This window comes from Anomalospiza imberbis, chromosome 3 (assembly GCF_031753505.1).
Source record: "Anomalospiza imberbis isolate Cuckoo-Finch-1a 21T00152 chromosome 3, ASM3175350v1, whole genome shotgun sequence".
NCBI classification, from domain to species: Eukaryota; Metazoa; Chordata; class Aves; order Passeriformes; family Viduidae; genus Anomalospiza; species Anomalospiza imberbis.
This window is the reverse complement of record NC_089683.1, coordinates 34603968-34620087: the sequence shown is the minus strand read 5'-3', so window position 1 is coordinate 34620087 and position 16120 is coordinate 34603968. Positions and strand designations below refer to the sequence as shown.

The window sequence follows — 16120 nt, the reverse complement described above, 5'->3', positions numbered from 1 at the left end:
GTCTTTTTTGGTTCACACAACTGTGCATCAAGAGGATGCATTCTGCAGGCAGTGTCTGCTGGCTTATTGAACAGTATCACAGCACCTTTCCCTCATACTGTTAAAGGGAAAATAGTACAATCATAGACATAGAGATGGGCAAATATTACTAAGGTCATCTTGGTCATCCCTTGTCAGAAGGCACAAAAGTAGCCTGATCAGGTACAGAAGAATGCAGGTATCTAGGACACAGATTTTTTTTTTCCTCTGGTGCTTTTTTTGTTTGTTTAATGCCTATTTTTAATCCTTTTGGTTTTCATCTAATAATTCTGAATTGATTTGATGTCCAGACATAAATGACTGAAGGCCTGTGTGTTGTCTGTGGCTGCAGAAACCTTGAGGTTGCCTAAGAGTCATCGGATTGCACCATTTCTTTCACCAGAAAAACTGGGCATATCAAATTATACAATTGAACTAGAGTCAGCTCCTGGTGATTAAGGAAACAAACTAACAGGGCCAGAAGTGTAGGAACTTCACAGCCCTGAAGCAGTAAAAAAGGTCTCTGCTGCATGTCCATCCAGCCGAGGTGGTTAGCCAGCCTTTCTCCTTTCTTGTTGCTCCCTGGTTTCTTGTCCCAGTCTCTTCGCACCTCTCACTGCTAATTTGCCAGTCAGCTGAGAATCCAGGTTGTTGCACACGGTAAGCAGAGACTCATTGCTTTCATAGGTTCTACATTTCTAGTGACTCGGTGACTGCATTCTTTTCTCACCACCTTTGAGCTTCTGTGCTCTCAAGCAATGCCAAAACCAATCAGTGTCTCACACAGCCTCGATGATCCTTTCCTGTGCTTATTCTTCTTGGTGGAGCTTTAATTTGGTTTTTGTCCAAAAAGCAGTCCACTGAATTTTATGTCCTGCCTGGAGTATATTTGTGAACTACTTGTGATCGCCAGACATAACAGCTGTCTGAGGTAGATTAGGGCTGAATTTGTGGCCAGATGTTGATGCAAGCAGTGGGAACCGATGATGCATATTTCAGGTCATTGCTTGTGTTCCTGGAAGACCTGGCAGCACCAGTTTTCCCATCTGGCTGTCCTGAGGGGCTGAAGAATGGATGGGTGTATGCTGCTGTGTTGTGTTTGAGGGACATCTGTCAGTGCAAAGCCTAGGCTGATATAAGGAAATGTGTACTTGATCTAGGGCTCTGAAAGTCTTCTCTTGGCTTTCTTCTGCAGCAAAATGTTCCCCCACTGAAAAGTTAAAAAAAACACCCAAAATGGTCAAAAAACCCTCCCTCCAAAAAAATAAAATACAATGTAAGCCTCAAGAGGCTTGAGATTTAACTGCTGGGAAGTTATATATACAGTGAGTAAATAATTAAACTATTCCTGGTTCCTTTTTCTGGCCTGATAAAGAATGCTGTGATTTAGGTCCACTTAGGAAATTATTTTGGCTTTAGCTGATTGCAGAAAAATGCTGCAAGGCTTGAAGAACTTTCCAAACTTGTAGAAATGAGATAAGAGAAGTAAAATTAGGAAGATTTTTGAGAGCAAAATCAGAAGAACTCTCTTATTACAAACCCTTTCATTATTGCAAAGGTAAGAATTACCAAAATCAGAATATAGATCACCAGTTAATCAAATTTTGCATAAACTAAACTGACACTTATTTCTTACTACTAAGGACATGTATCACTGGAAACCTGATAAGAGTCCCTTAAAATTTGCCTCACCAAAACCTGCTTGATCAAAAGAATTTTATGTGAAGCAGGGAGACCTTTTCAGTACTAGAAATATTCTGATCAGTTGCTTTAGTAGTATGAGAAATAACAGAATTGCTGAAGACTCAGCAGTGACTTTGTCCAACTAAACCAATTTTTACATCATTTATATTCTATGCTGGCCTTTGTTCATTAATTTTGCAATGTGTTATTATAGAACTAAATATTGTCTCTCCTTTCATCTACTTTCTGTAGAATTTCAACCAGTTCTAAGAAAAATAACCTGGTAACTGTTGTTGACCTGGCTGCAGTTTCCACCTTTTTCTTCTTCCCCCACCCTCAAAAACTGCCACGAAGTCACTTATCAGGCTTTTGTTGCTGAATTTTTCCTTTGTGGCTTTTTAATTTTAGTTCAAGTGCAGCTGTGTTTTCATTCTCCTGTTAATTTTATTTTCCCCCCATGGGAACCATCTGTTTTCATTAAACCAAGCCTGATGACCAACTTTTCTGCTATGTTGTGGTAAAAGAGCTGATGTTGGAGCTGTGTTTGTTATACTGTCCATAGTTGTGTTCTGTAATTCCATCTAGAGAATTTACAATGTTGTAGATATCAGTTTGGGGTTGTTGTTTGGTCTTTTAAAGGTTGTTCAGAATGATTTCACCTTTTGAAACTGTTTTCCAAAGGTGGGTGAGGAAGTTTTGCACATCATAATATCATTAGAATTTTGCCACTTAAAACTGTGTGACTTTTTGAAATTTATTGTCTTAAGTATACCAGTGCATTCAAATGGAAATTTTAATGCTTAATTAAGAGACACTGTAAAGTTGGTTTTGCACTCTTGTGTACTTGAAGATTATGCATAATCAGTTGGGATTCATCTTTAGTTCTTAATTTCTGAATGATCACACAATCACAGTCAGTCTGATGAATATTTATTTACCTATATAAACACATTGGTGGGTAATGTCTTCCACATTCCATTCCCCTATTCTCAGTGTTCCCATATTTTTTATCTGTTAATCCCACAGATTACCTAAGTGTGTGATGTGAGGTGAACACATTTTGTGTCTTCTTTAAAGCTGCCATAGTGTCATGTTTAGCTGTATTAGTAGCCAAGTCTTAGTCCACGAACTTTAAAGACAGTAAATTCTTTTGTGTCAACTAGTTGAGAAGAGGCAGAATGGGAGAATGTTGGGATATTCATAAGATTCACCATTGTTTGAGCATTTCAGTAATGTGCTGCAAAGGCTTTTATTGCTTTTTGTTTTGTTTTTTTTTTTAAGGCAATACCAAGAACAGGGTAGGGTGATAGGCAAGAGAGTTCTTGGAACTTCCTAGGAATATGATACAGTTAATAAGGCATTTTTAATATTTAAATGGACTTAGTAGAAACTTCTCCCACCCTCTGCCAAGGATGGCTGCTCCTGTGCTGAGGATGGACAGGGAATGTTCCTGGGCTACCAAACGTACTTCTCTTGCAGTGAAGTTTTTCTGTAATTTGCACGGCAGCATTACATTTTTGTACACCACATAATCTCCACTGCACAAAAGTTGTTCCTTTGCAGAGGGATGAATGTCATCCTTAATTTTAAAGAGTAAGTCACCATGGAGAAATGCTTCTTTTTACAGTTTTGCACTCTATTCTTTCTAGTTCAGCACAGTAATACTTGTGTCTAATCCAGTGATTTGTATTTTAAATATCCCTTAGATGTGTGATCTTAAACCCTGTATGACAAGCACAAGAATATTCACTGAGGTCTGATGGCAGAAGGCCTCAGAATATTGATCTTCTAGTATCAGAGGAAGATTGAAATAGATCCCAAAAAATTAACAATTTCTGTGGTCCTAATTAATTATAATGAGGTAACCAGGTAAACCTGTAGATGGTCACATAAAAGGATTTCATTTTTCATCCTCTTTCCCCCATTTCATTATCCCTGGCAATTTTATTTGCAAAAGAGTCTCACAACCAATTAACTGGCATTGGATATGACCCTGATTAAAGCTCATGGTTTGATCAAAGGTGGGTACATACATAGTTCAGTCTTTGCTTAGAGAATGATGGAAGAGAAAGGGGGGCGTTTGGAATGATACCAGAATTTCAGTGCCAGACTCAAACAACAAGTGAAAGAATTTTCAGAGGCCACAATGAAATATCATAATATCGAACTCACAATGAAATATCATAATAACAAACTGAATCCCATCCAGACTGTCTGTTACTACTTTTAAAATTTTTTTAATAAATAATCATTCTTTTAAAAAGTTTCAATTTCATACTAGATGAATTTGATTATGTTTTTAGCTTTTATATACCACTGTCTGCCAGTTCTGCTGACTTTTAATTATTTCTAGCTTTCTTTTTCTCAACAGTCAATTATTCTGACACTTCTGTTTTTGATCTATTCTTTTATGGCTGACTGCAACTGGCTGGGACTCTTCCAGCCAAAAAAATGATTTACATTTTAGCAAAGATGCAATGCCTTGAGTATCTCCAAGGTGCCACAGTCACTCAAAGCAGTTTCTGCCTTATTTTACTCATGTACCATCCCAGCAAAGCAATCCTTGTTTGCTTCATCAGTTTTTCTGATGCCTGGGGAATTAATCTGTGCACTTAAATCTCGCATTTGTCATTTTCTACATCAAGTACAAGTTTTGCAAAAAGGAAACATTAATTTCTCTCCGAATGCTTGTGGCATTACTCATGCTCAGTGAGTAATGTATGAAAACAAGTGAGGACAAGGCAAAAGGGTGATTGGTGGGGTGTTTCTCTAAAAGAGACACCACCAAAACCCATTGCCTTTGCTGGCATGTAACACTTTGACACTGTGTGCATTAGATGTACTGATGAGATGGGGACCTAATTTGGGTGGTTTATTATTTCTTTTCCTCATGCTCTGTAACTGAAATTAATTATTGATTTGCTCAATTTTCTGCTGTTCTATGGATTTGTGATTTACTCTGGTTCTCAGATCTTATCTTCTTGAAATCATTATCTTTATAAATTTTGTCCTGCCTGTTAACCTTGTTAACCTATTAACCATGTGTGCTTTTTTACATGGAAAAGGTACTTTATAAATTTTACAGGACTAAAACAGCCCTACTTTTCTAACAATGAGTTTTAAAGTCAACACCAGAATTGTATTTCTTACCGTAATTGTACGTTTTACTGCCAACTATTATGACATTGTCTCTTCAAAATCTCAAGTCTTTTGGCAACAAACTGTTTATTAATTGTGTGCCCAAGTTGCCTAGTTTAGTTTTAATGTATTTTCTTCACCTTTAGGTGTTAGAGGATGGGCCTGATCAGGAGGCACTGTCACTTCATAGAATCTCAGTTATAGGGTTTTGGGAGGGCTTACATGTCTCTGATTTTTGGTTCCTAAATGAGGTGGCACAGGAGTGCCTGTCACCTGCAGGCCCTTGGAATTGAGTCAACCCCTGCCTAGTGAGTCCATATCCATACCTCCACCCTTTTCATTTTGCATTTTGTGACTTGTACTTGATGTTGTCCTGGTGTTCTGGCTGTGGGCAGCCTGGCCTGTCCCCTCCCAGCCCGCTCTCTGTGCCCCTCCTGTGCCATCCCCTTCATGATTCTGGGGCCTCCCACGGAGGTCTCTCTGTAGTCCCTGCCTAGAATTCTCAACAGCCTTTAGACAGGGATTTACTTGCGATGAAACAGATAAAAAAGCCACGTAGCGACCATCTCCCAAAAGGGAGGTGCTTCACTACCTTCTCCTATGACTCTTAACCACATTTTTTTTCACAATTGCTTTTTTGTTAGTATTTAAACTCTGCAGTAGGGAATTAACAGGAAAAATGCAAGTAAGACCAAAACATTTAAAACATTTGCAGTTGGAAATACTCAAGTTCCTAATGGACTGCTTTGCTCCCTGGTCTACAGTTCTCATGTCTTTTGTGGTTCTCATGTCTTCAGTATTTAAGAACCTCAAATTATTTTATTAATGTATCTGTGTACTGATCTCTGAGCTCTTGTTTAAATAAGCCACAGTTGACACAGTGAAATGAAGGCAAGTGTTTATATAAATAGATTTGTGCCGCCGTGGTTGTGCGACGGGACGAGAGCCAGCCCTGCCTCAAATGTGGGACAGCTCAGTCGTCAGGGTGCTCTGCCTGATTCGCAGCTGCTTCCCAGCTGATGGGAAGAGCAGCTCCTGGAGAGCTTCCAGCCCTGCCTCTCTCGCCTCGCTGGCACAGAGCTGCTCTGCTCTTCAGCCCTGGCTCCTGCGGCAGCCCCGCAGAACCAGCTCTAACACGCCATGGCATTAGGCTGCACATTGGTGGTACTTGTAAGGTTTGCCTCCCATTTTCTAATTTCCCATATAGATGTCTGCTGTGCAGTCTGGTCTCCTGTTTTTACAGCTGTTTTCTATGAAAATTCTCAGGGTTTTATTGATGGGTCATTTTTGTTTGTTATCTGAGCCTCAGTTTGGCTATAATATGATGATAAGAGTAACTTTCTGTGAAAACTGTGATGTACATTTGCTTGAAACCTGATCCCTGTTGATCAGACCCTTAAACTAAAAACTTCAGAACCCTGAAACGGGTCCCTATGAACTGCTGTCATTTCAAATCCAAAACACAAGCAATTTTTTCATAGAACTATTAACTACTGAGTCCTATTACTTCATTTTGCTCCTTGAATTGAAAGGTCCTGCTGTTCATATGACTGTGTTTTGTAATAATAAAATATAATACCAATGACTCCGACCTGTTAAGGAGTAGAGACATTTTAGGATTGCCAACGTCTTTCATACATAATGCCACAATCAGAGAATGCTACTATTGTTTCTTTATCTCTGCACTTCATCTGCTGATTTAACACAGTCCACCTTTGTAATTCATTTGCTAATAAAGAATTTAGTTCATATTACTTTCCATCTCAGATGCCATGGTGACTTCTAATATATCTGTTTTCAGGCTGCTTTGTTCTCTTTTGTTCAAATCCAAAATAACCGAAAGGTTTCTTGGTACAGAATGATACTGTGATAGAAGCAATACTTTTCCACTAAAAAGTAATTTCTGGCATTTTCATTTGGAGTCTTTGGACTTAAGGATTATAAATCTTTTTGAGTGTTATTCATATTCTCAACCTTCAGTATTCTAGTGAAAGTATATTGTGTAGTTAATTCAGGCAGTCTGATTATCCATTAAAGATACTATGATTTTCTTCGTGGTGCATTAGCTTTTAGTAGTTTTTTTTTTTAGTTGGCTGTTTTTATTTTCTGGTTTTGGGTTGTTTTTTTTTTTTTCCCCAATTCAAGCAAACTTACTAAAATGCCCCCAGAAAATTACTTATTCTATAAAAGATTAGAAAAATGTATAAGCATTTCAAATTATAAGGAAATAATCTTGGTGCTTTTTTATTTCTTTCTTGAGTTGATGAATACATTTGGGAAGTAAAAGCATGAAGAATGTATAGCCTCTTTTTCTCACTTTGCTTTCCTCTTTCTATTGAAAGAGTTTGTGAGTTTGTGTCCTCCCCTCAAAATAGCTGCACAGGTATCCCATTAAATCTCTTGGTTCATCTGTGGATTTCAGTGTGAAAGACTTTCTATTTGGATTTGGGTAGTGTCCCTTGATGCAGGAGAGAGACATATATCTTTATGTACAGCTACATATACTATACATAATAGAAAACATAATAGACCTTAAGACAACTGATGCCTGGCCTGGAGGAGTCTTCATACAGCTATTTGAGCAACAGTGCAGTAACATCCTTTGATAGCAGCTCCTGGAAAAAATCTGTCCAAAAAAGTCTGTCCCGTGTGGTGAGCATTGAGGCGCTTCAGTGAAGCAATGAGATTGTACAGAGGTTTGGTGTACTGCAGAGGTCTTTAAACTGCTAGTTTTTCTGAGCCCTTTTCATTGACTGAATGAATTGTTAATGATGCTGAAAGAGCAGGACAGTGGACTTAGAAGACATATCTGAATGTGACTGAAGATGATGTTTCTACTTAAAATGCTCAGAGCTTCATACACAGAACCTCAGAGCTCATTCAAACTCTTCAAAGTATTGTGTATTTTACATTTTTTCTTTTTCCTATTAGGAGAAGAAAGGAAATACCAGTAAGCTCTGTGCCATGTTAGTATTTTAGGATTATGAAGATGCAGGCAGACCAGAGTAATTTCTGATTTATGCTGCTTTGTGTTGATCTTTTGCTGCTCATTTCCCAGCAGCCACAGTAAAAAAGCTGGCTAAGCCAGGGCTGGAAATGGACATGTCAGAAGATGTGCTCTGTGCTTCTGGAAGATGTTTTAGTCAGAGCAGCTCAGCACTGACAGGTCCAGCCGCTTGCACCACTCCATTGTCAGGAAGGAGACAAGACAGCAAACCACACAAATCCAGAATTGAGACATCTGCATTTTGGCTCCATCCTCTTTCTGCTGGCTGACAAAACCTCTGTGATTTCTTATTCCAGCTATAGGCATTCAGGGATGAATGTCTGGAAGCTTGTACTAAATGGACTGGCAACCCCTTATTTTAAGGAAGATACACAAAACTGAATTGTTTATTCCTTCTTTGCTTGCCCTGTTGGCAGGGCACAGAGGAAAGCTAGTCATGCTCTTGCTGCTGCCTTTCTACTTGGTGGAGAGCAGAACGTAAGAATTTATCAGTTTGTGGAGAAAAAAAATACTGTCTAAAGGACTGGCCTCTAAACTTTAGAAGTTTTGTAATCAGATCAGCTGGCTGGTCTTGACATCTTGGGTGTAGAACTTAGGGAAGTGTTATGTAGCTCCTTTGGGATCACTGAATTAACAATGAAAATACATTTCTGACACCTCTCCTATGAGGAAAGGCTGAGAGAATTGGGATTGTTCAGCCTGGAGAACAGAAGGCCCCAGGAGACCTTCTATCTACCTTCCAGTACTTAAAGGGGCCTGTAAGAAAGCTGGAGAGGGATATTTTACAAGGGCATGGAGTGATAGGACAAGGGATTTCATCTTTAAATTGAAAGAGGGTCAATTCATATTAGAAATTAGGAAGAAACTTTTTTATAGTAAAGGTGGTGACACACTGGAACAGGTTGCCCAGAGAAATTTTGAATTCTCCATCCCTGGAAGTGTTCAAGGCTTTGAGCAACCTGGTCTAGTGGAAGGTGTCCCTGCCCATGGCAGGCTGGGTGGAAGGAGATGATCTTTAAGGTCTCTTCCAACCCAAACCATTCTATGATTCTAATTTATTTTAAAATATAAATATTAAAAAAAACCAGAAAATAACCCAAGCATATAATTTCTTTTATGAACATTTTCCAAGCAAAAATCTCTGTGCACATAGCTGTTGTTATTTTTGCTAAGCCACATAATTTAATATTTTAACATGATCTATGCTGACTAATGGGATCAAAATAATTCAGACCAAAGCTGAATAAATAAATAAATTTTAAATTGTTTTGGTTTTGATTTGCATTGGGTTTTTGTTTTTTTTTTTTGGTTTTTTTTTGGTTTTGTTTTGTTTTTTTTAGAATGTTAGGATATCATGTGTAGGAAATTAAGAACAGATAGAAATTGGGGTAAGGCAGAAGTGAATCTAACCTGAGCTGACCCATCCAGCTAGCACTAATCTCGCTACCTAGCAGCCTGAAAAATGTTGCAGTGGATCACATCCTTACTGTTTCAGTACTCCTTTGTAGCCAATTAAATGAGAGATCATGGTCAATGTCAGGACTTTGAATCCCTGGTGTTTCATCAGTAAGTGTTTTAACACCTACTCAAAAGCCAGTCAAGTGTAAAACTTGTATAAAAAAGAAAGTCTACTTCATGAAAGATTTTGGTTGTTTGTTTTTCCTGAAATTGAAAATGAAAGAATAGCAATATTTTTATCCACTAAAATGTCAGCCTGATCTCTTGGCTGTTACATACTGAGGAAAAAAATCAAAGGTCACCTTTCCTGAGCAATCTGTCCAGATCTGCAGATTCTGGAGGGGCTCAGAATTACCAGCCTGTCACAGCCTGAAGAGAGATCTGGTCACAGCCCTTGGAGGTGATGTTATTTTCCTTGGTAGCCCAAGGCAGTCTCCTAGAGGTTGTGTTTTAAGGTCAGATGGAAAACTGGCCTCCTCAGCAGCAACATGATGAACCATTAAGGAACCATCTCAAGAAGCAGCCTGGGACTGGATGGTGGCCCAGGGCACTCCTGGCTGCCCAGCAAACCTGCCACCAAGCATTTCATTTCCAACCAATCACCTGATTAGAATGAGAAGTGGCTTTTATTAAAGTATTTTGAGTTAATCCTAGCAACTAGCTTTTTGTCTGGAAGTTATAAATATTGGGGTTTCTTTTTCTTTGCTGACTAAAAGCTTCATATTTTTCCCTTGAAAACATTAAGGAAAGTTCCTGCTTTAAAATGAGATGGGTCTAAAGTGTGTGTGCAGACTGTGGGGACATCTGCTGGGATGCTGAGAAATGGCAGGCTGCAAAATGCATATGGTGGTGGAATGATTCAGTCGTGAACATGCCAAAAATGGTTAATACTGTGGCATTCCCTCAGGGCTGACAATTCCACGTTTTATCCACCAAGGAAATCAAGTGCCCCTGTCTTAGTATTTCTGTGCTGATCACTCTAGGAGAACACTTAAGACCTGCATAAGCCCATCGAGACATAAAAAATGTGCAGAATAGAAAAGAGAGGTCTGTGGAAATGCCCTGTAATCATGGGTGAGCCAAAAGAAGCTGGCATGCTGTGGGGCAGAGCAGCTCAGTCAGCCCTGACCTCATGACAGCTTCCTGTGGCACACTTGGGATGGAAGCACTTTTCCTTGCAGATGGAAATGAGCAACAGCCTCTTCTTCTGCCCACCAGCTCTGGCAGTGGCTGAGCCAGGACCAGCAGAGGAGCTTCAGTGATGGGACTGGCACGGCTACATGCTGCCACACTGCACAATCGTGGTCTGAAATGAAGCATCAGCTTTCTCAGTTTTGTTATAAAAACTAATTTTGGCTTATGTCTGATGGTGTATGCAGGCCTAAATTGAGCCAAAATTTTCAAATTCATAGACTTTGGTGGAATCATGGAATGAATTCTGTTCCAATACTTCCATGTAGCCTTAATAATCTTGCTAAGATTAAGGAAATTTTCATTTTACCAGTTGTAAAAGGTGTGGCTGGGGAGATGATACATATCTGTTCTGGCTATTTGTTCAAAATTACATTCAGCATTCAATTTTCCTCATGTACTTCTCTATATATCTGTTTAGTCTGCATCTTTCTGTCTGAAATTGAAAGATGTTTGAAGGGCTGGAACCATCTTCTAGACTTGTGTTTGAAAAGTGCCTTTGCAGTGATATTTTCTGCAGGTCCAAGACTAAACCAAGGGGTGGAGGTGTGCTCATTTTAAACTTTTCTGCTGAAATTTTCAGATGTCTGTGTACAGACAAAGCTCTGCATATTTAGACAACTAACAGCATTTTCACAGACTCTGGCCCATTCTCACCCTGCACTCCACGTTACACTGAGCTCAAACCCACTGTGCAGCCCAAGTCAATGTCAGTGATACTCTATAGCCCTTTCTCCTGCATCTATCATATTCTGTTTGGAAACCTTGTTGGCCATTGGTGAGAGGAAATTGCCAGTAGAGATCAGGGCGAAAGTTTTTACACGGCTGACAATTTTGCTAATGCAGAAACAGTGCACCAGACATCTGGTTAGAATTATTTTTATATTCCATCCTTAATAATGAATTACTTAAATATGAAAAATGTGAAGAGAAATGTACACTCCACTATAGTCTAAATACTCACACCATATTGTCTCCATACTTTCAGACAAGAGCAAAGCTGAAAAAGCTAGGAGAAGCTATTTTTATTTTGCTAAGTTACAAATCTCATATAATTGCTCAAGTAGATGTTAAAACTGTGGTGTTCTGCAGCTGTTTTTGATTCAAAGTACAATTACTGAATTTATTGACTGCTTAGACAAATAGATTAGTCCTAAATTATCCTAAGCATATTAGCTGTACACGGTGTAACTTTGTTTGATACGATAGATGCAAAAATATAAATGAAAATAGGATGAGTTAAACCAGATACATAAACAGGATATTAGGTTCCATTTAACTTAAATATGTTTCTTGTTGTTCCGTACTCAGGGGCGTGCCTCATTAACACATGAGAAACAGCGTTTTGCCCACGAACATCGTGAAATGAAAAATCTAGAAGATATTGTTAAAGATATAAAACCGTCCGTGCTAATAGGTAATTTCTTTGACTTTAAGGCAATGACCTTATTCTTTGTTGAAAAAAAATGGGGATCTGGCTTTGTCTGAAGAGAAGATCAAGTTGCTCTGAACAGAGTTTACCTTTGTGTGTTTTCAGAAAACACTGGGTGCATAATGGACTCTATCTTAAGCAACTGAACAAATAGTAACTATCCGAGCATGTAACACTGCTTTCATTCTGAGCCATCCATTTTACAAGGGAAAGAATCTGACTGGGTTTAAACATCTGATGGAGGACCTTACCACCTTCCTAAATTACTTCTGGTGTAATACAAATAACCTCAAACTTAGAGTGAGAAAACTGAGCTAAGCTCATGTAAAGCTATGCAAATATGGTGCTGTATCTGAGTCTTCTTTTTGCCCACATTTAGGTTCCTTAGCCAGCAGTCCTTTTTGCAGACCAAAATGCAGATTTTTACAGAGACCTTTTCTTTTGTAAAAGCTGAAGGATTGTGATCTCAATAATGGATTGCTCAGCTCTCTATAGTTTGGTTATTATATTTCAGTGACAGTTTCAGGAATGAGCTGCAAGTACTCTTGGTGGTTTTTTTTAAAAAAGTAAGACTTGAAGATTAATTTATCTAGCTAGTAAAGTCATTCATCAGATTCTAGAAAACTGAAATGCCACAGTGATAATTATCCTACATTTTACCAGCTACCTTTTTGACTATGCCTACACCACATGGTCCTTGTTCAGTAAAATCTACTTTTGCCGGTGGTCATCAGTGAGGTAAATGAAGTGTTTCTTTTCCTGTGCTACACAAAGATTTGACTGGCAGAGGAGACAAAGTGGTCTGGAGAATTTACTTAGTATACTACAAGGCTGAAAAAGCTAGAGGGACAGAAGAGTAGAATGCAGGAATATTTGTCCAGATAAAGGTGTGTGGATGCTTAGGGAAGATTTGCGGCCATGAAATAGAGATTTTACTGTGTGTAGTTTTTATGTATAAACCTATGTGACTCTTCCCTCAAGGTCACTTTCTCTTATCAGTTCTGTATAATGACATCTCTTCCATCAGAAACAGCAATAGAAACTAATATTGGGGATTTCTGGTTCGAGTGACTAGACATTCAGTATGTGCCCTGGAGTACTTGGAGTCATGGGGAAATACATTGATAGTCCTCCTCCCACTGTTTTACTTAGCTTTGTCTGAGCAAATCCTTATACACATTTCATTGCCTGCAATGGCTCAAGGAAAAGCCTTAATTTAGATAGACCGAGTCTAAGAAACTGCAATTAAAAAAAAAAAGCTGTAAGCATTTTGTTTTATCTTAAATCTGAAGACAGTTGTCATTCTTACTGTTGTCTGTCCAGAGGCAGTTTTAGAAGACATTAAACACTTGGCAGCTGAAGATTTAACCAGAAACTAAGGTTTGTAACAGTCTGTTACACAACTGTTCATCACAGAGTGGCTCAGCTGGTCTTTCAGAGCTTTTGCATCTAAGCATCCCTGTCCATTCATAGAAGGTGAAGTACAGAGGACTCAGAGTTGCAAAAAATAATATTATGTGACAAATGATAACATGCTCCATGTGGAATCAGTCAGAAAATACTCTGAGATGCCTTAAAGAAATGTTAGTCCTGAAGCACAACCTTAGAGCCAGCTCTGGGCAGTGAGGGCCCCTTTCACCTCCCCCAAGGACCTGGGGCTCTCCTCAGGCAAATCCCAAGGTGTCCTTTTAGACCGGGCACTGTCAGGATGCTCATTTGAGCATCAGTGACGAGATGTTACAATACTGACCCGAGAAAGGCTCAAGTTCCAGGCTCTCCTTTCCCAGCCTGGGTTTTAATCCATTTCCACTCCCCAAGAGAGGGAAAACAAGCTCTTTTTCCTGCTTTTGAAACTCAGATGCTGTGTGGAAAGCAGAATGGGGTGTCAGGCACTGGGGTCTGTCAGAAAAAAGGAGGCTACCTTCTCTCCAAGCCAGGTGAGAGACGCCTCCAGTAAAATAAAGATCCTTAATTTTACTCCAAGATCTGTTTATCTGTTCATTTTCACTGAAGGTGTGGATATCCTTGAATTCCCAGCTCTTGTAGATTATTCAGAAATATAGATGTACTTGGTATCTCAAAAACATCACACACCCCCCTCTTCGGTCGTGAATTGCCTGAGGTCCAAGATCCAAGTACTGGCTGCAAGTCTGCAATGCAGCAGCAGAGTACAACCTAAGTTAAATGATTTCATAGTGCAAGAGTGGCATTCAGTTCCTGTGAATAGCATTTAGAAGTGTGGACAGTATAGGGAATAGAAAAGCATCTCTGGTGCAAGGAAAAAGGAAGTATTAAAAAAAAAAATGTTGCTGTCAGGGAAGGCCTGATCTCAAAATTACTATTTATCAGCTCAGCTCAGATGTAGAAGGCAGAGACTTTACTCATCATGTCAGAAAAAAACTGAAATCTGACACACTGGATTTGGGAGAAACTATCCAGTCTGTTGCACAAAACTTTAGGATCCAGAGCTTCATCTATCTAGTCCATATTGGACCTAGCTGCAGGTTAAGTGATAACATTTTTATCTTGCACAAAGGGCCTGAGAAAAAGGAAAGGAGAAATTCACCAGATTGTACAGGGGCGAATAGGTTCTGCCTTATGCTAGGGATAATACTGAAGTTTCACTATTGCAAAATCTTTTATACAAAACTTTATTTCAACTACATGTTAGGGAAAAGGTTGGACTCCATTTTAAAGAGGGAGAAAGAGAAAAAGGAGCTCTGTTCTTTTACAGGTGACATACATGTCTTACCTTGAACTAATTTAATTTGTCTACTTGTTATATGTGTGTTTTTCTTCTTTAGGAGTTGCTGCAATTGGTGGTGCTTTTACTACACAAATTCTTCAGGATATGGCTGCTCTGAACAAACATCCTATCATTTTTGCTCTCAGCAATCCCACCAGCAAAGCAGAATGTACTGCTGAGCAGTGCTACAAATACACACAGGTAACCAAAGATTAACATCTTTCCAGTATAAGTCATGAAAAGCCTGAAATTAAATTTTAAAAGGGAGGAGGACAGAGGGTGGAGTAGCAGGTACTATTCATGTCTCTGTACATAGATAAAATGAGTTAAATTAAGTAACAGATTTTTCAGATTTTATCAAAGCAATTTCACTGAATTTACTGCGTGCTTGCACTCTCATAAAAACATTTCATAGCTTTTATTGGTGTAGGCAACACTCATAATCTTTATTATAACCAAAGCATCAGTCACCGTCAATCATTAAAGCATTATGAACTGTACCATTTTGTGTTATATATACACACAGTGGCATGCTTTTCATTTGAGATTTCATAAATACTCTTTAGGGTAAGAAAATACTTCAATACATGAAACAGAATCTTTAAAATCATTCTGTTTTAAGAACTGGGGTGACTGACTCTTCTTACAAAGTTTTCTGTTTCATAAACATAGGTAAGAATTAAGAGAACTGAGCTTGCTTATTTTTTATAGAAGTACTGATAAACACATTAGCCTGTAATTCAGCCTAGCATTTAAAATATATATGTACCTGACTGTATGTGTTTCGTAGAGGGTATATTTGGATTTCTTGTCAAATACAGGGCATTTTGAATGACAGTTTCTCAGTGTTTAAAAGACAAATTTAGCATGTCCATTCTCCACAGCACAGATGTAATTACAGCCCAGTGCAGGAGCCAGGGAAGCAATCTACATGAAGGGTTGGTTGTAGTGGGTAACCACATGAGGTAAACAGGGCAAAAGACACTCTGAAGTATTTGATCTGTCACCAAAACATGTAATAAGCAGGCCAGGATTATAGTGCATGACACCAAACAAAACAGAATATTCTTCTGAAGAGCTGAATAGCAACAGTGGCCTATTTTTAAATGCACTACAGTGCATTTCAGTTTCCAGTTCTCTAAAATAGGCAGAGATATTTCTGATACAAAGTGCTTCTGAAGTATTTAACAGTGATATTTTTCACTTTTGCAGTGCTAGCATAAGTAAAGGCTGACTTTTCTTCCCCACCTAAATTCACTGCATGAATTCAAGGGTGCTCCCTCCCCAGAGAGGCAGGAGCCAGGGGCCTTTGGGCTGCAGACACTGAGCCTGTGCAGTGTCACTCCCACATGAGCTGCAGCCTAAACTGAGTTAGAGGCAGATCTCTTGTCCTCAGGACAAGTGTTCCAGTGTAACTTGTACCCGTATAGCTAAAGTCTCTTAATTC

At 38.9% G+C, this 16120-nt stretch overlaps 1 protein-coding gene across 2 annotated transcripts in view; it reads left to right on the top strand.

The window, feature by feature from the left end:
• ME1 (malic enzyme 1) overlaps nucleotides 1-16120 on the top strand; it is a 153891-nt gene that overhangs the window by 130215 nt on the left and 7556 nt on the right. For both annotated transcript variants that reach the window (XM_068183962.1, XM_068183964.1), the window contains exons 10-11: nucleotides 11807-11912; nucleotides 14732-14874. In XM_068183962.1, coding sequence (XP_068040063.1) covers nucleotides 11807-11912; nucleotides 14732-14874 — 249 coding nt within the window. The remainder of the gene's footprint in view (nucleotides 1-11806; nucleotides 11913-14731; nucleotides 14875-16120) is intronic.